The sequence below is a fragment of the Quercus robur genome, chromosome 10 (genome assembly GCF_932294415.1).
Source record: "Quercus robur chromosome 10, dhQueRobu3.1, whole genome shotgun sequence".
Lineage (NCBI taxonomy): Eukaryota > Viridiplantae > Streptophyta > Magnoliopsida > Fagales > Fagaceae > Quercus > Quercus robur.
The window spans coordinates 35,998,399-36,022,894 of record NC_065543.1 but is presented as its reverse complement, the minus strand read 5'-3'; the positions used below and the strand labels follow the sequence as shown (position 1 = coordinate 36,022,894).

Here is a 24,496-nt window from a genome sequence, read left to right as displayed (position 1 = left end):
TAACAAAAATTAATGTTTTGTTTGTTTTGGCCGAAAATGTTTTCCAGGAAAAATTCTATGTATTTTTTGGTGTTTGGTACAATGAAAGCATAAGTTACTCGAAACACTTCTGTGGCCAACTAAAATTAAGTTCAATATAACAGAAAATGTTTTCCAGAACGTTACATACTCAATAAACCATCACAATTATACTCCACACTAAAAAATTTTCCCATCTTCTGTGAGCAAAATGTGTGTCCTTTTGGAAATAAATAAATCTTTTAACGTACTTCTACTAGAGATGGATAGAATTGTAATACTTCGTCTTTTTCATCAAATGCAGAGCCAGACCATTTCCAAACTAAGACATCATCTATTGTTTGATGTGCTTTACTTATAGAAATCATTACCACGTTCATCCCTTTAAGACTAAAAAGACCAATAAGTGGTTAACGAAAATTAATGTTATGCTTGTTTTGGCGGAAAATGTTTTCCAAGAAAAATTCAATGTATGTTTTGGTGTTTGGTACAACGAAAGCATAAGTTACAAGAAAACATTTTTGTGATCAACTAAAAATAAGCTCAATATAACGTTTGAAAACATTTTTCAAACGTTACATACTCAACAAACCATCACAATTGTACTCCACACTAAAAATTTTTCCTTTCTCATTTTCAAAGTGACATCCAAACAAAGGGAAACCAGTATGTTTTCAACTACAATTATATATATCCAAAAATGAATCATTTCTATGAAAATTTATTTTTTTAATCAAAACAAACCAAGTGTAAATAACACAAAGGAAGAACATACATAAATTTGTGTCTTTAAGTTTAATTAAAAAAATCCTAATGAAACACAATTGCAGAGGGGTGGGCAGGTACCCATTAAAAATTTAAAAGAACTAGTAAATTAGTATTAAATCTTGGATTAAAATCTGGTGCAATACTTTTAGGCATAGAGATTAAAAGTCAATCTCAACTCTTGAATTAATTGATTTTTTTTTTTTACCTTTTTAATTTTTCCCCTTTTTTTTAATCTCAATTAAAAAAAAATTAAATGCAATTGTACTGTGTGATCCAAATCCTCAAAAGTTAAAAACATCTCTATTTCCAATATTAAAAAGTAAATAAACAAAAGAAAAATTCAATAAAATTAAAATTCACCTCCCAGCCCAAACCAAACAGCAAACATGCTTTAGTATTTATTCGGGAATTACTTCAAACTCGAAAACCAAATACCCAATAGCCCCAACGGCTATAACACATCACCGCCCTGCTTCCTCAACTTCAAATTTGCTAATCCGAATCCAAATCCAACTCGAATTCCTTGAATTTCAAGGCAATCTTTATTAAAAACATAGTCTCTTTTACAATCACAACATAATAATACTTCTTAGAGTTTCTGAAATTATAAAAAAGTTGCTAAAACGCACTACTTCTATCTGGAGAATTAAAGGTTGTGTTCTTGGAAGAGATCAAACCGGAGACTCTTGTAACCATTATCAACAATCTCACTACACGTTTTCTTGCGACAATGACAGAGACAAAGGTTTTAAGGTTTCGGCTTTCCAAGCCAGAAACAGAAACAGAAACAGAAACCACACCTATGGCTATGGGTATGACTTTTCTTGATCATCAATATTCCAAGGTACCCATTATCAATGACAGTAAAGTCGGTGTCTTTGGAAAAGATTCTGGGGTTCCAAACAGAAAGAGGCTGATAATCAAGTTTCGTATTCCTAATACTAAGGCTTTGAAGAACAATCATCAAGATTCCAAGCCCATCAACAAAAACTCTGGTTATCGTGAGAGGGTTAGGAAACTGCTGACAGAGTCTTTTTCCAGAGTTTCTTCTGAAACTGATGAGAGAATATCACCATCAATAGACCCAGTTCAACTGGCTGCTACAGTAGAGTCTGTTATGTTTGAAAGGATTGGGTGGTCTAATCCCATCAAGAAGACAAAGTATCAGTCAATATTGTTCAATCTGAAGGACCCAAAGAACCCAGATTTGAGGAGAAAGGTGCTTCTTGGAGAGATCAAGCCGGAGAGTCTTGTAACCATGAGTGCCGAGGAGATGGCCAGTCACAAGAGGCAGAGTGAGAACATTCAGATACAGTTGAAAAGGTTGAAAAGATGTGTGCATGATGCTGATGAGGAAGAAAAGGCCACCACTGACATGTTCCAGTGTAGCCGGTGTCGCGAGCGCAAGTGTACTTATTACCAAATGCAGACCCGGAGTGCCGATGAACCCATGACAACATATGTAACTTGTGTCAAATGCAACAAACGCTGGAAGGTCTAACTTTCTTAGGCCTCTGGAATTAATTGATTCTGAGGAACGCTACTGTTGGAAAAAGATTATTTGTCTAGGAATAGGAATTAGCTCCATTATTTGTTCACAATGATTGGTGATATGCTTATGTACCTACGTTTTTAGTCTTATATGTTAATATTTTCTTTCTCATATATAAAGTTTTCTTTTTTATTTTCTCTTCTGATATGGTGTTCTAAATTTCTAATTAAACTGTTCGGATTTTTATTTTTCTGGTTAATTAGTTTCTCTTTGGTATTTCATAGGGTTCAGCACTATGATTCATCATATTAGTATATCAATCAATATCACATTTTGTATCTGAACCTTACAAACATACATATGGTACTTTAAATTAACCAAAAATTTGTATTTATTAAATAAAATATAACATTAATGGAAGCCTACCCATTTGACTTCAATACCAAAGGGAGGCGCAAAAGTGAAACTAGTATTGACAACTCTGCCAAATAGCCTACCTAAGATTTTAGTTTTAAACATCTGATTGTCAAAGTACATCAAGGACAGAGGTAAAAGGCACTATTATTCTTATACATGGAAAAGAGAATCTGATTTGAATCAAATATATTTGTGTCATGATGCATTAATATTACAACAATGACCATAAAATTAAATATGGTCAAAATTTTAGTTATGGAGCTTACAGAAACAAAATCTCCTAACCAAAAACTGGGAGGACATGAGTGTATCAGTTAACTAGATATAATCATCTTTGACACATTTGTTGTCAAGCAGTGCAACTGAAAGACCCATCTCCACGTGATTTATATACATCGAAAAGAAACTCGTCTGTGAAACAAATTAATCTACACCAACTTATGCTAAGAATTTTCACAAAAATTAAAATAATTTCATCAATGACCCTCAGGCTTCTCTTCAAAGCGCTTAGATGTTGCCTCAAAACGGGCTGTAAATCCTACTGTTGTAGGCCTTAATGATCTCTGCCGCACCATATCACAGTATTCAGGATCGTTTGATTGACCATCATTTCTTATCCATTGTATCATCTGATGATACATGGGGAAAAACCGCAGTTGGATGGATGCATAAGTGAAATATGGGATGAGAGAAGAGGTTAGCACAAACAGAGTGAGGAGCCAAAAGAAGGGGGCTGGTGCACAGGCTTCTACAAAGACCTGATAGGCAGTTGTTGATATGGTGGGATCCATTGCTCCATATGCCAAAAGGAATATATACCAGAATATAATGCCACCCCAAATGAAGAGATGTTGTATATATGTGAAATAGTTGATGGATAGTGCCATTTGACAGTTCACCACCCACACAACACATGTGTACATAGTGGTTCCAAGGATTTCCAAACCAACAACTTCACCACCTTTCCGAAAGGCCTGATGCTCCATTGCACGGATGCAAAAGAAAAAGATCAAAGTAGCACTCAATACCCCATTAAATGACCAGCCAAGGATTCGAATCCAGCTAAATAGGGCATTTTGTACACCTTCTTGGTACAGCAGAGGGAACTGTAAGGATTAGCAACAAGATGTCATCCCAAGACCATTTACTATTAGGATTCAAAATTTGAAAAGCTTCAATAAAATTTTATCAATTTTAAATGGCAAAAGAAAAACCATATAGGATTTACCTTGAGACAAAGCTTTGCAGTGACATCCTGGTCAAACACTCCTAAGGCTATCACAGGAAGTGATGTGAAGAAGACGTTATATAGTGACAGATACCAATCATTGTATGCAACTTGGCCTGAGAATGATGCATATGCCTCAAAGAAAAAGAGGGTGAAGCCAAAAGCAATGTTCTTGTAAAAGAAATAGCATATCTGCCAAACAGCAAAAGGATTATGTCAATCATCAACCTTTTTGGATTATTAGTGCAACATTAATTCTAACATTTCCAAGATGATATGTTACCATTGTCGAAATCCTTCTGTAACACCAATGTCCATGCACAAGAAGCAAGCGCTCCAAATATCGGAACTGAGCAATCGCAATGTCACTTGACATGACTGCCTGGAATTTGTAAAGTATGTGTCAAAAAGTGCAACTGAAAATCCATGTTAGTGAAAATCCCAGATGAAGAATATAAGCTTTCAGTAGTCCGTTCTGCATTTACCTGCATTCCCTCAACACCACTGATACCAATTCCAATGTCTGCTTCTTGAAGCATTCCGACATCATTTGCTCCATCACCAATTGCTAGAGTTGTTGTACCTGTTTTAACTTTGACCAGTCTTGTAACCTGCATTATCAAGTAAAATATTAAATGGTTATCAGACTAAATTTTCCCTAGAAACCTATTCCTTCAAGAATGTTTGTGTGCTTTTACATTTATTCATATTTGTACATTTAACTTGTGGAATAATAAACAAGGTCAATCAATTGATATAAAATATTTTCATTATTATTGTCAGATAAATATAATTGGGAAATCCCTTTTTTTCCTTTTTTCTCTCAATGGGTGGGCAGAACCAATAAATCTAGTATTCTTGGCAGCCTTTGACTATCCTGTGCAATAGTAAGGGAATGAGCATTATGAGCCATGATTCTCAACTCAATTGGGTTAGCTGTGATTTTGATTATACTTTCTGTTTGTCGAACCATACCATAAAATATATGAAATTGACACCATACAACATTTTATAAACAAATGTTTGCTAAACATAAAAGAGAGAGAAGAAAAACTTACAAGTGCTTTTTGTTTGGGAGAAGAACGACAGCAAATAACAGATGCACAGCCAAGTGCAAGTTCTAGAAAAATGTCCTTGACATCATCCTCTAAAGCACAAAAGAGTGACTTCCCATCAATGATCAAAGCTAATGCTTCTGAGTTTTCACTTGATGTGGTAAGCAATTTTTTCCCCTCATTAATTTGGCGGAGGACATTTGCCTTAAAAGCCTAGGAAGCAAGATTCAGTCAACCTTATAAGTCACAACTCATAGCCCAAGAATTGGTAAGAAGTCCACCAAAAAATAAAACCAAACAAAAAAAATCTAGTAATATGGCTGATGATCTCTGATATAGAGCATTCAAGAAAGAAGTATTATCTTTTTCTTTTTTGGTGCTAGAATAGTAACCATGTCTAAGCTATTTAATTCCTGAGAATTGATAAGAAAATAACTCAATGTCTTATAATCACTCCTCAAACTTCAAATTTAATAAGATTTCATTTTGTTTCTTCCATGTTTTATCAAATATCAAAAGGAAATTAATGAAGAACTTGCACCAAAACATCATGAATTCATTGGATCTACTTTTCAGTAATTTTGAAAATGCGTTGCATAGGAAAACATCACGTTTTTGGAGTTTTTATACAACATGAATTGCTCATAATAAACAGGTTTTCCTTAAAATTATTAGAGTTATTACATTTATCATGCAAACAGGTTTTCTTGGAAACAAGCATCCCACCTAGAAAGACGGTTTAAGATACATGTTCTGCAGAACTATTCATAGGTTGCGATCATAATTGAACTTGAAAATGGCAAGTACTAGATAATATAGGAATTATGATCAGCTCATTATCATTACATTCTTATATAATTGTTACTACCATCCTGTCTCTATTAATTAATAAACTCTGAACAACACAAAAGGAAATAGTAACTATATAAAAATAAAAATAAAAGACACAATAAATATAAAGAAGAAAAATACAACTCTAGATATGCAAATAATTTTTTTACATTCTCCTATAGATCAAAGAAGGTAATAGAAGTCACATTCATATTATGTTATTAATGGACTCAATAAAATAAATAGAATAAAAATATATTGGTTTATATTAAAACAAATATATAATTTACAAAAATAAAATATAAATATACATAATAAAAATATAAATAGATATAACAGCATATAAAATCAGGTTTACCACAGCAATAGCAGACTTGTCCCCAACTTTCTCCAGCGCTTTGCTTTCTGGTGTCTCTGAGCTGATTACAATTTGCTTCATTCCTTGTCTTAGCAAACTACAAGCAAAGCTGCAAAAGTAAAAGATAAAAATTAAATGACTAATTTTTTTTTTTTTTTTTTTTTAAAGTCAGAAATGTTTGTTTATCTCAACATCCACTGATGCTCAAAGGCATTCACTAAACATACCCAATATTGATTGCAGTCTCCATTTTATCTCCAGTCAAAACCCATATCTTGATTCCAGCCTGTGCAAGCTTGTCAATGCACTCAGGAACCTATCCAACACCAACAAAGTAATATTTAATCTCAATTCAAGAACATTTAACATGCCATGAAAATGAACAATTTATTGTGTTAAGAATAGCAATCACATTGAGTTTAAGCATTTGAAATAAGTTTATTTCATAGCTCAATCTATCAACTTTTAGGATTAAAAAATTAGAAGAATATTTTGACTTCTCTGCACTAGTTTTTGCTGATGAACCAATTTTTTTTCCACTAAAAACACCAAAATTGAGTAAAATTTCCTACAAAATTATAGGTAGTGAGTTATTTTCCAGTGGGTTTTTAGTCTCTTCATTGCTTTAATGACTTAAACCTACCCCATTTTGAAGCTTGTCTTCAACTGCAGTTGCACCAAGAAGAATCAAATCCCTCTCAATCTTTTCAGCCACTTCCTCAATCATTTCCTCACGATCTGCGCTCAACGAGTTCTTGGCCTCAGTAAATTCCACATTGAATTCATTGTATTCTTCCTCATCCAGTTCACGATATGCAAGTAACAATGTCCTCAAACCAGCATCAGCATACTCATTAACGTGCTCCTTAGTCTGCTCTTCAAATTCCCTTCCATTCTTCTCAAGTCTTTCAAACATGACACTGCATGGGAAACAAACTAAAATTATATAATGTGTTGAAGTTCAAATAAAAAAAGGAGCACTAAGTAAAATGAAATTAGCCTCACAATATTTTTTTCAGACTTATTTAGGAATTGAAAATTGTGGGGTACAACTGCGCAGCATCATGTAATCAAATTGAGCTAGCCATCCCTTAGTTATGATGGGAATTGCATCCCTTTTTCATTTTGGTGGGGTTTTTTGGGGAGGGGGGCTACTTTACCATCTATTGCCATTGTCTACTGCCAATTAGCTTTGGCTCAAATGACACTCCCTCCCCCACAAAAATAGAGTGGAGGATAAGGTTGTAGGTTTAAGAGTCACTGAGTACCGGTAACTTCAAAAAAGGATTCTGCAAGTAATACTGTATTGACACAACATATATACAAGATTCACTTTGTTGACCAATCTCTTGCAGGATTAATAGCTCTTTATAAAAGAGTTGAAAGATCATATAACTTCAAATAATATCATAAACTTTCAAGTGATGTTACGAACCTGTCAGCGCCTTTACAAAGTAGTAGTAGCTTTCCCTCCTCACTTCTCAGAATCACAGACATCCGCTTTCTTGAGCTGCTAAACTCCAAGATGTTCAAAAGTTTATATGATCTGTGAGAATAAAATATGCCCTTTAAGCCATATACCTCTGACAAGTTGTAGTACTATCTTAGCATAAGATATCAGAGATATCATCATGCTAATAACAGCTAAAATTGAATTGCTGGACCAAAATGTGCGTCATAGGAGGACAGGATTGCCTACCAAAATAAAATTCAAACTATAGAGGACATCTAAATGCAAGAGACTGACCTTTCAACTTTCCTGCCAGATATGGGATCCAATTCGTGCAGTGAAATGCTCGTTTGAGTCCTCTCGTAAAATTCAAACCCCAGCTCTCTTGCAGCAATCACAAAAGCAGCCTCGTCTGGTGATTCAGCTTCATAAGAAATTCTTCCTGTTTCTTCATCAACTTCAGGTAATGCCGTATGGCAGATGGCCAGTAACCGTAGGAATTTCTGGATTACATCAGCGCGAGGTTCATTAACCCAATTACCATTAGTGATCCTTTCATCTATAAAGTTAAACCCCTTAATGGATGGCCTTGCTTTAGTCCAATCCTCAACCTGATGCTCTTCATCTGCCACCTCTTGTGAAAAAGCTGACCCTTTTCTCCAAGACAGAGCTCTCTCAACTTCTGTAATTCCACGCCCATAACTAGTCCCACCAATAGAACACTTAATAAATTCCATTGAGTTTGAAGTCAAAGTTCCTGTCTTATCAGAAAGTATAGTGTCAACTTGGCCAAGCTCTTCATTCAAATTTGAGGTACGGGCATTTGCTGGCTTGTCACCTTCTTCATAGTACATTTGCAGATCATGATTGATAAAAGTACTTTGAAGAACTTTGACTATTTCTATTGAAACATATAAGGAAATGGGAATCAGGTAACTATACAACATAAGGGCAGTCAAGAAGTGCAAAATTGCTGCTGCTGGTGCTTTCTTTGGATTATAGTATATTGTAGTGTCATCTGGTCTAAGGTACCATCTTGTCATCCTTCCATCTTCCAGGTCCTCACTAGTTGAAATCCCAAAAAAAATTGACCCAATAAAAGACATCAACACTAGGATAAAAAACAAAAAGTAGACAATCTTATCCATCCTTTTCTCAATTTTGCTTCTCTTGGACCGAGGAGCAGTAGAATTTTGCATAACCTTTGTATCATGACCAGTAAAGATTACCGCCCCATAAATAAAATCTGTGTTTCGAAGTTTTGAACCCCTAAGCAGTAGCTGCTGAGGTGAAAGAGGGGATTGTTGTTCCTCAAGCTCGAAACCACCTACAAAAGAGTACAAATTTGCATTTGGGTCTTCACATTTTATTATAGCCTTGAAATTTTGGAAGCTTGAGTCTTCATGCAAGTTTGAAGTAGCATCCAATGCTTGTTTCAGTTTCAAATTGGTTTCTCCATCTAGGTTCATGGTCTCAACATAGCAAACTGCTTCCTCATAACTTGAAGAAAATAAGATGAGATCAGCAGGAAAAAATTCATCCTTTTCCACCTTCACTATATCTCCAACTTTCAAATCCGTCCATTTAGCATTATCGAATTCACCATCACCACGATGCACTTTAACCTTTCTGTTGTTCACCTCAATATCCTGACAACATTATTGTAGACCAGATTATGAACCCAGAAAGGAAATATCATAAAATAGCATAGAAAAATCAGAATATCAGAAATTAAAAGAAGCAAGAGAATGAAAGGGATTTCTAACACCAACTTCTATTTTTGAAATGAAGACAAAATACTAATCTTATAATTTATTGGAAAAAGAAAATTTAATAAAGATCTGATTTGGCACTGCAGGTATCAGTTTTCCATAGCAAAGTAGAGACAAACAAGAATAAATCCACTGATTCCAAAAACCCATTTTGTTGAAGTAAAGTTACCAAAATAAACAGTCACAAAGCAATGAATTTTCCATCAAGAAAAAGGCTGTACAGCCAAATAATCCAAATCAAACCTTGACTATGGATCTTCTTTCAAGATATATCCTTTAAAAGAACAAATATAACATTCCCAGCAACTTCTTTTCAACTTTTCAGGACCAAATATTTAAAACTTTTCCAAAAATAATTCAATGAATCAGGTTGTGATTAAAATCTGAGGAACACAAATGACCAGAAAGTTGCATCCAAGATAGCATTGATGTTTTAAGGTTACCTGCTTTTTTCGCCTCCAATCTTCCAGAACCTCTTTCCCCATTGTAAATCCAATCACCACAACAAGAGGAAGAACGTTACTAACAGCCGAGTATGGAGAGAGTGGTGTGAATGACATTATGGCACAGAGGAGGAAATATAAATTTGCAACCCGCCTGAATTGCTCAAACAATGCTTTGGGAAAGAATGTGATGAGGGTATATTTGCTAGTTCTGACATAATTGCTGCCATAATTGAGGACACTGGCCTCCAAGCAGTCAGGTTCATTGCAATAGACAACCCTTGAGAAGCCAGGACCTCCAATCAGTGAGTGTTCACCTTTAAATGATGCTTTTCCACATGAAAAGGCATGGATTCTGCTAAAGTGCTGCTTCTTTCTTCTACCACCAGCCATTTTCTGCAACTATCACCTCTAACTTAAATGCTTCAAACACAATAAATGGATCTACTTTGACACACCAACTGAAATTATTGCTGAGAATCTTTTCAGAAATAAGCTCCTATACCCAACAGCCTTTAGAGTCAGATTCACAAAGACCAGCTTTGAAAAGAACAAATCTAGAAAGGCACCCCTGCAGAACTCAATCCCCCAGAAGACAAAATTATAAAAAGAAGCACAGAAATTTCAGCTACCAAATTCAGAAAGACCAAGGTGAACCAACCCAAAAATTTTAACTAACTTTCAAAAAAAAAAATATATTGAAGCCAAAATGTATATGTGTTGAAGTAAAATTCCCAGACTTAAGAAACTTAAATCTCAAACTGCTAATGAAATATCAGAACCAATCCCAGTTTATATTTGGTGATTCTATTTTTTGGTAACTATATCTGGAGATAAAATGAAACAGGACTAGGACAGAGCAATCTGTTTTGCACTCATTTTGGTCTTTCTGAGGGTTAAAAGCTAAGTCAAGACTACTACCCAACTTTGACTTTTAGGTAGCGGCAAGCCGGCAACAGACTTTAAACGTGTTATGGCTCTCCTTCATCTGATCCTAGTGTACAGTACTCAACTACTTCGTCAATAACTATTTTTTCTTTAAAAAAGAAAAACAAAAACAAAATAGAAAGACAAAAACTAAACCAACCCAATTCAAAATAAACTTGGAAACTTCCAACAAGCTTTTCATCAACTGGTAAAAACTTATATGGTAATAAATAATATACGTGTGGACTGCTATATTAATCAAATACTAAAAAGGAATTTGGAGTGCTGGCCAAGTCTTTCTAGAAGGTCAATGAAAAAGCTGTATGAAGAAGCAAGGAATAATAGAATGATTACCCAGATAGAAAGTGCAATCTTGCATGAACAAGAACAAGTCAGAAAAATACTACATAGCTAGCTGGCATTCTGGGACTGATTTTCTGTGTCTATAACTCCTGAATATTCACATGAATAATAATTGAACTGAATATAGGTGGTGCTAATTGTGAAACAAAGTTATGTCAGAGAAAGACATTGACGTGTAGTAGATTTAAATGACAGTTATGAGAGAGTTTATTCCAAAGAGAATAAAAAAATTACTCTCTGATTAATTAAGTAAAGGTAGAGATCGAGTGCGTGGAAGAAGGGTCAAACAAGACTCTTCACATGCTTTAATTGTTTGTTTAATGGCTTAATTGTTAATAGGGTATCTTTAACAACAAGGGTGCTTCTGCTATTTTAATTTTATAGATAAAAATAAGTTCTTGGATATTTTTTCCCATGATGAGAGCTCTGCTGATGCTACAATTTTGGCCATATCTGATAATTTTCTTGCATTTGAGAAGTATGGTATTCCACTTGCAGTCACTATCTGACAAAAAGTCAAGCAATAGTAGTATCTCTTTTTTTTTCTTTTTCTTTTTATCTAGTTATCTATATTATATGTTTAGCAAAAAAAATGTTATCTACATATTATATGTAATAAGATACTGAAATTTGGATAGATCGTAGTATCGTACTGCATTTGCATGTACATAGCTTATGTAAGCATTTTATATATATATATATATATATATATATTATCTTTTTTAGATGAAACACACTTTGGTTTTTTTTTTTTTTTTTTTAAATGAAAACAACATTTTATTATTATAAGACTTTCATTACTAGGAAATATAGAAAATTAGGAGAAGAAAATGTTAAGAGGGTATAAAATAAAAGGGTAAATTATGTTTTTAAATATCGTAATTTAGGAGGTGTATCAAATTGAACTTGTCAAAATTTGTGTTGGATCTCCAAATCTTGACTTTGATTTTTATGGGTTCAAAATATTTACCAAATTTGCTAGCTTAACTCATTTCGCAAAAAGTGATCTTTCCCTTTTTTAGTCAAAGAATGAAACATCCGAGTTGCATTGTAAGAATTTACTCATGAAATGTTGATAAACTCAACCATGTTTGTGAAAACTCCGGACAAATCAAAGATTGGTGTCAAATTTTGGGTACGCCGAACTTTGTTTAACTTTGAAGTTTCAGTTTGAAATATGGACCAACAGATAGGAAATTACTTTTCTAGTTGTTCGTTAAAATTAATCTGATTTAGCTTCAGACATGTATATTTTAGTTCATCTAGATTTCATCTATTGGGGGATACAAAGCCAAGTTTTTTTATGAGAAGAATACAAGGCCAAGTTTGAACCAGGATCTTATTATTATTATTTCACATTGTATGATATTAAAGCATTTACTTTATATTGATTCAGATTCCAGAGCCGGTGGAATACAATTTGAGGACTGAGGTGATAACTTTAATGGGCCTTTTTATATTTAAATAACTCTTATATAATATTTCAGCAAAAAAAAAAAAAAACTCTTATATAATATTTAGTTTATTTACCCTCTTCTCAAAAAATAAAGTTTACTATCCATAATTTAGGTAATGTTTATCTAATAATTATTTTATTTATATCTATAATTCTTACGTTTTAATCTGACTAATTCTCTCAAGCAATGAAAGGGTTACTACAAATTTCATTATATAAGTCTTACAACTAATGTGTTACCAACCAGGAAAAAAATATTACAACATTCATTTAATATATTGTTTATTCTCAAAAAAATAAAAAATAAAAATAGCATTATTATGGATTAATAGCAATCCAACCAAATCACCAAAAATGAATGAAAAATGCTAAAATTACTACAAAAATGTTACACATTGTAACGAATCTATATATATATATATATATATATATTTCAATTGGATTTTCAATTTTGCGTCATATGTCCCATCTAATTTTTAATTTTTGTAACAAGTGAATTATTGGGTGCAAAAATCAAAGAATCTAAATTCAATTAAATTTTAAACCATCCATATATATATATATATATATATATATATAGACAGAGAGAGAGAGAGAGATAGGTTCAAGTTACACTTGGTGGTAACTTTTGTAAAGTTACACCTTGTGTAACTCTTATAAAGTTACACATTTTTTACACCGTAGATTCATGGTGGTCCTATATCAAATCTATATCACATCCTCCAAATCCAATATAAGGATATAAAGCTTGGTGGTCCTAAGTATATTTTATTTTGTGTTTGTGTTAACTGTTATGATCCCACTTGTATGTGCATATTGCGTGGATGTAACTCTTTGTGTCTACAAGAGAGGGAGAGATTTTTCTTGATCCAGCAATTATTACTTTGAAGAAGAAGAAGACACTTTAAAGAAAACAGTGCTGCTTCCCCATTTTTAACCCCACGTTTGAAATTGGTTCAAATTAATACAAGGAGAGAGAGAAAATGTTAGTATTAATTATGAATGAGATGAAAACCAATAGCATTTAATGATAATTTTTTTAGCTGTTAGATCTCTTATGAATTTATGGAGTAAAAAATGTGTAACTTTACAAGAGTTATACCAGGTATAACTTGAACCCATCTCATATATATATATAAGACAAAACTTATATACAGTACCTTAGGTTCTGTTCCTTAGGTTCCTCTCTTAAAATTCTATCATATAGCTACTTAACTTAAAAAATACACTTCCATCTATTAGAAAAAAGCCACGTAGCAGAATTTTAAGAAAGAAACCTAAAAAACAATATCTAAGTACTATACATAAATCTTGCTCATATATATATAAAATGAGAAATCATTACGTATTTTAAAAATGTATAGTTTAAAAAAAGTGTAAGTTAATACCATGTATAATTTGAATCTCTTCTTAAAAAAAGTTATAATTTGAATCATATAATTGTAATTGTTTTTACTCATGCATATGCACAGAGCTACAACTAGTGATTAGTGGCACTTCAATAATATAATAAATGATTTTTTGAATTACTTCTTTTAATTGGCGACAGATTAATTTATAAGATCTATATAATCAAATTTGTAGTATTTTTAACTTCAGAAAATACTAAAACTACAAACTATTTTACAAATTGCTGATATAGTGAATAGTTATTAGTAAATAAAAAAAATGATGTTAGTAATAAGAACTTGTCATATCAATAATTTGTAAAATTGTTATAAAATATTTTGTGGCTTTATTATTACTCTTTTAACCTCTTTCAATTCTTTGGGTCTTCTTAAGGTGGGAGTAAAAATGTAAGGCTCAAATTTTTTTTTTTTTTTTTTTTTAAAGAACCATTTATTGCGCCCCACTCTCAACAACTTAGAGATAGGGAGCCCTAGACCATGGTCTAAATGGTCTAAGCCTAAGGTTGACCCTGTTGTGATTTTAATTAGCCAAAAGATAAAAGACATGGGGAGTTTTGTATTTCAATAGCATTACTCACTTATCTAGTTATTTTTATGAGAAAAAAATTTGAACACTCTCAGTTACTTGTTATTCACAATTAAATTATGGGGGAAAAAAACTCAAGTTTTTTTTAAAAAAAATAGTACTTTTATCAATTTTTAACAAATAAGAATTTTTTTTTTTTTTTTTGAAAAGCTAATTAATTATCCAAACGCATAGAGTATGAACACGTGGCACACATTCTGACACTAATTGTCTGGTGGACCAAGACTTGCTCCATCTTACGTTTTCATGTCATGAAAATATATCATTGTCATAATTAAGTCCATAATGTTAATACTCTTTACTCTTTAGTGCCAATCTATAAATTTTTTTTTAAGGATATATTTGAGTCTTTTTAATGTAGTTGTCCAAAACTCTTTTAGCACTGGATTACTTTTTGAGTGTGTGAAATCCAAATTTGTTGCAATAACTAGGGTTATTGCAATGGTCAATAGTAAACAAATGATTTAGATTTAAAAAAAAAAATATATATATATATATATATATATTACTTTTCATCTCAGGTCTTGGGATCAGAAATTTTTTTAACCTCTCAACATTTTACTTTTTTTTTTTTTTTTTTACATTTTTTAACTTTTACTTCTCACACCAATGTAGTGATTGTATGGTGCAATTATTTCAAGACTCAAATATGGATGTGTAGTTCCTTGTCTCATACACACAAGATAATTGCTAATTATAGGAAAGATTTCTTACTCTGGACTTTGGAGTGGTTCAAAAATATTGGCTTTCAAGTTTTAAAATCAGAATTCGGTTGATCTCATGAGAGTTTAAGAACTACTAAAGAAATCCCTTAAAATTGAGATTTATACTTATGTGCTGCACTTTCATATCCCTCTTTTACTTGAATTTTAAAAACAACAAAGCCTGCGTATAGTTGATCTAGACTTCAAGTCAAGGTTTGGAGATCCAACACCGACTTTTTCTTTCCATCTTCTGCCTATCAACAAACATTGTTTTACCTAACTTTTTTTCCCTCACTTTTACTCTTGCATAAAAATGCACAATATGGTAAGCATGCAGAAAAACCAAAACCATTTTATCAAGTAGAATGGATTCATCGACGTGTTTCTTCTTGATCCTTATTCTTCTTCTTGATCCTTTTTTTTCTCTTTTTTTTTTTTTTTTTTTTTTTTTTTTTTTTTTTTTAGAGTTGGTCCCACTAAATATTTGAGTTAGTGCAATGATGTTCTTAAAAGAAATATGTTTTACACTCTATAAGTTAAGAGGTGTAACAAATTGAACCATATCATTTCAAAACTAATAAATTAAACATTGGTGTTCCAAAAAGTAACAATGCATACCCTATAGTTTCAAAAATAACAAATTAAATCCCGAGATTTCAAAAGGTAACATATTAAACTTCAACCTATTGTGTTGGAGGTTTAATTTGCTACTTTTTAAAACTCTCAAGATTATCATAACTAAAATGTTAGTATCGCAACTCAGCCCTTCCAAATAAAAAATTCTGATTCTGGCTTGTATATATATTCACACTTTTTCTTTGCTTTCCTTATATTTCTTGGGTTTTACTATTGTATGCCCTTAAGGTATCTATTAATAAACTAGTACTAGTTTATTAAAACGTGGCTATATGTCAAAAAAACGTGGCTATAGCCTATAGCCGCGTTTTTTTAGGCCACGCTTTCTAGTGTGGCCTAAAACCTGTGACTATAGGACTCACGGTCCTATGGCCACACTTTTTAACCGCGGCCCAAGGTTGTGATCTTGGGCTGCGTTTTAAACGCGGCCCAAGGTTTAACCTTAGGCCACGTTTAAAACGCGGCTATATACCCTTAAATTTTTTTAAAAAAAAAAAACCTTTGATTACCAAAAATTAATTTTCGGTAATCAAAAGTTTTTTTTTTAAATTAAAATTAAAATTTTTAAAATTAATACTTTCAAACTTTAAAATTTCAATTTTAAATAAATAAAGAAATTCAAAACAAAAATACAAACCCAGCAAATTCAAATTCAAACAAAAACCCAGAAAATTTCAAAATTAATCAACCACCAATAAAATCAGAACAGAAATGCCAAACAGTAATTCTAAGCAAAAGGGTATTTTTTTTATCTGTACACACCAAGTGAAGACCTCTCCAAGGGAGGTGAGAGCAACAGAATGAACCCCACCAAGAGCAACGACGAGTGGAACAGCCCACAAGAAAGACCCACTTCCCCTAATGGATTTGTGGAGGAGACACGGCGGCCCGGTGTCGCGATCGACGCAGATCGCGACGCTGCGTCAGCGCTGGCGACCGGCGTCGATCGCGACGCTCGGTGTGGGTTGGAGTCTCGGCGTCGCCGTTGAGCTTCATCGGCGACGGCTGAGCTCAATGGCGACGGTGTTTGTGGTTTGTGTTTTTTTTTTTTTTTTTTTTTTTACCGAAATGGCTCTGGGTTGAAATGTTTTGTGGCTTTGGGTTTCTTTTTGGTGTGCTATTCCTATTTAATGGCCCCAGTTAAGGAAAAGAAAAAAAAAAAAGTTTGTCAAAAAATAAAGTACGGAGGTCCTTAGGCCGCGTTTTTAGCTAAAAAAACGCGGCCTAAGAACCCGTCTATGGCCACGCTTCTAAAACGCGGCCACAGTTAAGGAAAAGAAAAAAAAAATTTGCCAAAAATAAAACACGGAGGTCCTTAGGCCGCGTTTTTCGCTCAAAAAAACACGGCCTAAGGTCCCTTCTATGGCCACGTTTAAAAAACGCGGCCTAAGATCCTGTCTATGGCCTCATTTTTAAAACGCGGCCACAGTTAAGGAAAAGAAAAAAAAAATTTGCCAAAAATAAAACACGGAGGTCCTTAGGCCGCGTTTTTAGCTCAAAAAAACGCGGCCTAAGGTCCCGTCTATGGCCACGTTTAAAAAACGCGGCCTAAGAACCTGTCTATGGCCCCGTTTTTATGAAACGCGGCTTCAGTCCATCTTGGGCCGCGTTTTTTATAGCCACAGCTTAAAAAACGCGGCCCAAGACCCCCGCGTTTTGTAGTGAGTTTAGGAATTTTTTTTGAGAAAAATGTAAAAATGATACTTTTTTTTCATTTTTCAGAAAAACGTTTCCTAAAATAGATGATTAATATATGTCCTAAAAATGGCATATATTAACCGGACTCATTTTTTCTTTTTTTTCTTTTTTTGATTAGTTAAAATTTTGCTATCGTAATCCTTACTTGGTATTTACCACTAGCAATAAAAAGAATCGGAGCAAAAGGCATTGAAATGGTGGCTTGGTCAATAGAATGAGGACTTAAGCATTCACAATTTCAAGAAGAGAAGGTGAAAAAGGACTTTATCGACACAAGTCAGTGTCACAATCTCAACATAGTAAGTAAGATTGGAAAGACAGGAAGGGTAGGTTACCGAGTCCGATATTAAATAGAGGATCGATCAAGACTGCGCCTGTGAGATTGCAAATACTGTTTTTTTCTTTTTTGGATATTATAGATGTGGTTGGTAGTGGTATACGTTTCTTTTTTTCTTTTTCTTTTTTGGTATACTTATTCAGAATAATAGGTAGATGCCAATTAGTTTAATTGAAGTCTTTTACCCTCCAAACAAATAATTAAAGTTTGAGTTCTACCTACCAAAAATAAAAAGAATTATTAGTGTTTTGTTTTAGGCTAATTATTATGGAATGCATGTCATAAATAATATTTGATAGGTAGGTGGTGAAAGAGGGGTACCATTTTTTTTTTTTTTTAACCTATGACGTCCGCTCCTAATGATAGCTATTTATCATCAGACCAGGACACTAATCGGTTTTTGGTGTAGGCGAAAATTGAACCCTAAATCTCTTATTCAAACAATCAGAAATTTTACCAGTTGAACTAACTAAAATCCACTAAAAGAGGGGAAGTAGAGATAGAATTCGAACTACAAAATGATATATAACATCATTTTAGCTGGACTATATCATCAAATACTGCATCTACAAAATATATATATATATATATATTCATTTTCCATGGTCCCCCATAACAATTAAAATGATTGTTTTTATTAGATTAAAGTATACTTTGATTCTTAAAGTATGGTGTTATTTTCATTTTTCCTCTTTATACTTCAAAATTTTATTCTGGCCTTCCATATTTGATTCATTTTTCTATATTGATACTACTATCTCTTTCCGTTAGTAATCCAATGACATTTTGCATTATATGGGTGACATGTCTTAATATATGATACTACACCTTTTTTTCTCTTTAAGCATCATATGGGACTATACTTTTATTTAGAAGTGCATGAGATGACACTTATTTGACACTTAATGATCAATTTACCAACAAAAATTGATGATAAGGCCAATATGAAAACGAAAGCAAAAGTGAAGAAAGCCTTTACATTATTTAGTACAAAAATGCTGTAAAATTCTTTTGTAAGAAATTTTTTTTCACTTTTTCTTATAATCTGGTAGTAGGTAAAACTTATTTTTCCTAATTGATTTGTTGGAAGAATCAAAAATTTATCCCAGAAAGAACAAAGAAAAGAAGACCTCGCACACAGGAAAGAAGAAATGTCAAATTGAACGATTCAAGGTGGCTTTGAAATTTTGGTCTTTGGTTGGCTGGCTGGGCTTCCTTGGTTTGCGACGTTGACATAGCCAAATTCATGGGGCTCTCGCCCGAATGTTCTTTTTTAGCATAATAATTAATATGGTGGAATTCAACCAAATCATTTCAAGACTCAGTCACTCAAGTCCTTAGTTTAAAATTCAACAACATAAAACTGGGTATTGATTTTGTTCTTTTTTCTTTTTCTCATTTTTAATGAGTTTAATAATTTTCGCAGCCTAAATAAAATTGTGGTCAAACGAAAAATTAATTCTTATCTACGAAAGTCTTAACATCTATAATATAAATGGATCAAATCCAAGAGCTCCAATTTTTTTTTTTTTTTTTGGTGATAAGTAATTAAGTTTGTTGCATAATCACAACTAATTCCTAATCTAGATTTTAATAATTATAAAGACGGCATATGTCAACTCAATGTTGGTCTGTATGCATGATAATAAAACTGGGGCATGAACAAAACGTATTTGTTTTGACACTAACTTCACCATTTTGCCCACCAATCTATTATGTGAAATCGTGTCCATGAAAATACTTGGAATATATTTTTCTTCTAAAATAGATTACAAGACCCATATTTGGTGGCGGTGATAGTTCATGCATATAGAGTAGGGGCGACTCCACGTTGAAGGCACGATAGTCACAAGACCATCCTAGATTTGTTTAGGCACAATAAAATTAAACTTTCATCCCCTTAACAATATATTAGATCCTTTCAAATAAAAAGAAAAGGTCCAAGAAAAAATTTATTAATTCAACTAAAATTTGAAGGAGATGTAACTTGTATTGATAATGAAACTATCATGCCATGATTTTAAAATATGAAAACTCGTAAAAGGAAATTGTAAAATTTTATGTATTTGCTTTTTTTTTTTTTTTTTGTCAATATATGAAGTTTTTTTTATTATATTTTGTATAAATTAAGTTCTTTAATAATTGCTCTGGACAAAATTTCTGGAACCGCCACTAGTAGAGAAAGATGAATAGTATTTTAAATTAATTATAAATTAAAGAAGCATTCATGCTTGCTTGATTCAGTCAAGCTTTGTCAATTTAATTATACTATCAGTCATCAAGTTTTGTCCATGTTTTCCTGTTTTACACGCAATGAACTTTTCGTGCTCCTATTGAATTTCTGATAAAAACTCACTAACCAAAAAGAAATATATATATATATATTCACATTTGCAATTTATCTTAACAAACCCTGCATAATTTGTTAAAAAAATATGATACCCTGATGGAGATAATTATTATTTTAATTTGGATTAGACCATGCTAACAAAACTGATGAATCTATTCTTTTAAAATGAGAGCTTTCATTTTCAACCATAAATATTTATTAGGGAGATAGGTATGCCATACCGGTTAATTAGTGGGCTGCGAGTTGCGTGGGGTTGATGGATTTAACAAGTTTTAAGTTTTGTTAATTTGCATCAATTGACTGTCATAGAGATATTATCTAGGGATTATACAATAATAATGGTCCATTATTGGTGTGTGTGTGTGTGTGTTGTTCTTCATAAGAACTGAGATTGTCATAATCATGTTATCTATACTTGTATAGTTGTGTTACTTGTGTAGTACGTCTCTTTGTCTTTGGTTCAGCTTTAAGTTTTTAATTATGATTAATTCAATTTTGAGACAAAACCCTAATAATGAAGGAGTGAATAATGACACATCTGTAAGTGTTGGTGAGTTGGTCACAAAGTTTTCTCAAAATAAATACTCTTTCTTTTTAATAATTCAATAATTACATACTCATCTTAAAAGTATTAGTATTGATTAACCTCTAAGAGTCTTATAGCTTAACCTCTAAGAGTCTTATAACTTAACAGCCTTAACTGGTTGGTACTTCCAGGTGTTTTCAACTTTTTATGAGAAAATAAAAATAAAAATAAAAATAATCTTTTTGAAAAAAATTATATACTTTCCATAAAAAGAACATCAAAATTTTCCTAAATTTTTCCATTACCAAATACTCTAGAAAAAAAAATAATATTATAGGCACAAACTATTTTACAATATTTTTACAAACTGTTGATATGAATTTAGTAATTTTCAAATAATCATTGATAAACATAAATGTGATGTTAATAGTAGACCCATATTAAAATTAATAAAAATTTACCACATCAATAATTTGTAAAAATGTTGTAAAATAGTTTGTAACTACAACATTATTAAAAAAAAAAAAAAGTCACTTTCAAAGTAGAATAATAAACATGCATCCTTATTTGCTGCTTATGCAACGGAAGCTTTCGGTGGAAACATACATGCGTCACTGAATGCGTCTATTGAGATCAGTATTACTAATTAATTAAAAAAATGAAAGTCGGAGCAAATGAATGAATGAATGATGTGTTGTAGTTTGTAGCTTGTAATTTATACTTAATTTGTATGTGACATAAATTCAAACACACAGGCATGCTAACTACGAACACGTGTTTCTTTTTATTTCACGATAAAGCTTGGAATATGACAGGATAACCACCCCGTCCCAGGAAATTATACCGTCGGTAGACCATGTCACTTGTTCTGTGTCTATTATTTCATTAAAAATTTTTCACTTATTTAAAATTGTTGAGTCAATAATTAATTTCTGTTTTAAAAAAATTTTTAATTCAACAATTTTAAACGGATGCGAATCTTTTAGTAAAATAATAAATCATATCACTTGTCTACAACGTGAACTTCATAATTTCTCCGGTCCCAGTGACATTACCTTAAAAATTCATTATTTTCAATTGCAATAAATGAATCTCCGCTAATTCGAGTTTTCATGCTTGTCAATCAGTTTTAAATTTTTGATATATGTTTTCTTAGATTTTCTTAGTATTAAAACTTTTAATACTAAGATAATCTAAGAAAACATATATCAGAAATGGATATGAAACCATCAAGTTTTTGTTTTTTATATAAATACGATAAACTTTCAATTCTATCGTATCATGTATGAATCCTAAATATTTTATTAGACGTTTTTAACTGAGCTAACTGGAAATTCTAGAATTATTATAATAATAGCTTGTTAAAAAAAAAATGTCATTATACCAAACCAAGTCTGTTGCTGCTTTTCTTTTCTTTTCTTTTCTTTTCTTTTTTTTGGGATAAGACATGGATCAGTCGGCAAAAAGGCTACCCAGATGCCGATTGTACAAGTACAACCCCTTAACCTCGGTATAATTATAAATTTATAATAATAATGAGGAAAGTGCTAAACTCACAATATTTTCACAACAAATTATAGATGGTTATTTGTTCAAATTTGAACCTATCACTAAAATTATTTTTTTTCTCCAACAATAACAACCAGTAATAACTTGTCACCCATAATTTGTTGTAAAAATATTATGGACATATCATTTCTCTAATAATAATAATAATAATAATAATAATAATAATAATCACTTTCCTCAAGTATTTTATATTCTATTTACAATTGTCTAGTGCCACTAAGGACAACATCGGATCTACATATTCAATCTAACAAAAGAAATGAGGTGGGAAGCATTTCCATAAGTTGCATATTCTCGAATTTATATATATCACTTGCATGTAGTTTGGACTATTTTCATTGATTATTCGTGGTTTAAAATATGTTAATTTATCCATCTTTTATTACTTTAATTATAAAATTGTTGCTCGCGTCATTGCTTACCATTAAAAAAACAAAAACAAAAAAACAGAGAAATCAGGAATTTTTTTTAAATGGTATTTATATAAAATTGTGAAAGTTGCTTATGTTCTGGCTCAAAAACACTATAGAAAAGTTGTCATAAAAACAATAAGATATTCCACTAAAATTTTAGACAACACAACACACAATATACATCAATTCTTGCAAAACTGTGTCAACGATTCAACAAACATACCAAGTTACCAACCATATACAACGAACCTTACAAAAACAATTACAAAGGAAACTTTGTATTAAAAAAAATGGCAAAAGAGAAAGCCCTCACTATGAGAGAAGAGATCAACATCCGAAACAAACACTCAGCTCATTTCAATCCCATTCCAAAATAACCTAAAAATCACATTTTCTATTTATTTCACACTAAAGAAATCACATTTTTCTTGATGGATTCAAAACCACCAGTGTTCAATAATGACAGCGAGCAAGCTGTGCCAAAATTTAATCACCAAAGTCAAGCCCAAGTTGGCTCATTTTTCCTTGGTTTGTTGGTATTTGTGGTTTTCGTACAGCCTTGTATTCAAGAAAAAAAATCGTTGAAGTTTATTCATTTAGCAAATGAGCCACTCAAGCCCAAGTTTAAGCTCTATAATTATTCATAAGTCAAGTGCAAACATAAAATTGTGCTTATCAACAAACTCACAAGTCTAAGGCTGATTGAAGTATATATAATATTATATGTCTGTGTATAATTGTTTAAAATATATATATATACACTTGAGATTATACTTACATATAAAAAAGTTCATAAGATATAAAATTATTATTTTATTGTAAATATATATATAACCAAAAAAGAAATTGGTGAATCTAATTTTCATCAACTCATAGACAAAAATCATTATAACTCAAATAATATAATTTAACTATCATTTAATTATTAATTATTATTATATAGTTTTAAAGTGGTAAAATACTTTAGTTGTAATGATTCTTTTATATGGAAAATAAACAAGTTAATCAACTAGCTCATGAACAAGCTTAAACTAACTTGACAATAAAATGAACCAAGCTTGAACATGTGATCTCATTTAGCTTAGCTCATATTTGAAATAAAATTAAATGAACAATCTTGAACTTTTAACACTCAATTCAACTTGGCTCATTTATTGCCCTACTGAAAATGGTGTGAGTGTGTTCCTCAACCTCCCCCTCTCATAACCCTTAGCCTACTGAAGGGAATAAATACGAAATTCTCAAATCCGTGAGATGCAAAAATAGAGAAAAATATGCTTTAAAGAAAACAATCACACAAGATAATATTTACATGGTTCGGCAATTTGCCTACTTCCACGGAGTTGCATAAATTTCACTATTCACAGGGAAAATTACAAGATGTGGTAGTACATTTTTCTCTGTCATAATCTCCAAAACAACAATTTTTCTATCTTGTGTACAAGATTCACAATGGGCTACAAAACGGGCAAAAAAAAAATTTCCATGGACTATGCCGTAAAATATCTCCTATTAAAAATTGTAGCAATATTATTTCGGATCGGGTTATAATCCGAATCAAACACAACTAGGTTCCAAAAACCCAACACCTACCACTCTCGAAACCCTCAACCTCCACCTCCACCTCCACCATCTAAGCTAATCTCAAACTCACCACTAAAATCTATGGCCTCTTATCGCTTTGCGTTCT

General features: G+C 32.1%; 2 protein-coding genes across 3 annotated transcripts; one reads left to right on the top strand and one right to left on the bottom strand.

Moving 5' to 3' along the window:
• The first annotated feature begins 1,516 nt into the window (after positions 1–1,516).
• On the top strand, positions 1,517–2,287 carry LOC126704097 (transcription elongation factor TFIIS-like). Its single transcript, XM_050403129.1, has one exon. It carries the CDS (start codon positions 1,517–1,519, stop codon positions 2,285–2,287), a length of 771 nt encoding a protein of 256 aa, XP_050259086.1.
• A 536-nt stretch (positions 2,288–2,823) lies between these two features.
• On the bottom strand, positions 2,824–11,340 carry LOC126703206 (putative phospholipid-transporting ATPase 9). Of its 2 annotated transcripts, XM_050402162.1 has the most exons (12): positions 11,114–11,340; positions 9,833–10,403; positions 7,915–9,266; positions 7,603–7,713; positions 6,811–7,087; positions 6,395–6,483; positions 6,168–6,276; positions 4,982–5,191; positions 4,409–4,534; positions 4,207–4,305; positions 3,924–4,115; positions 2,824–3,801 (listed from the first exon to the last, which is right to left on the bottom strand). In XM_050402162.1, exons 2-12 carry the CDS (start codon positions 10,223–10,225, stop codon positions 3,172–3,174), a joined length of 3,588 nt encoding a protein of 1,195 aa, XP_050258119.1. In that variant the 5' UTR covers positions 10,226–10,403; positions 11,114–11,340; the 3' UTR covers positions 2,824–3,171. The 2 variants fall into 2 exon arrangements, with proteins under 2 accessions (XP_050258119.1, XP_050258118.1); XM_050402161.1 differs by lacking the exon at positions 11,114–11,340 and having other exon boundaries at positions 9,833–10,945.
• Between the last annotated feature and the right edge of the window lie 13,156 nt (positions 11,341–24,496).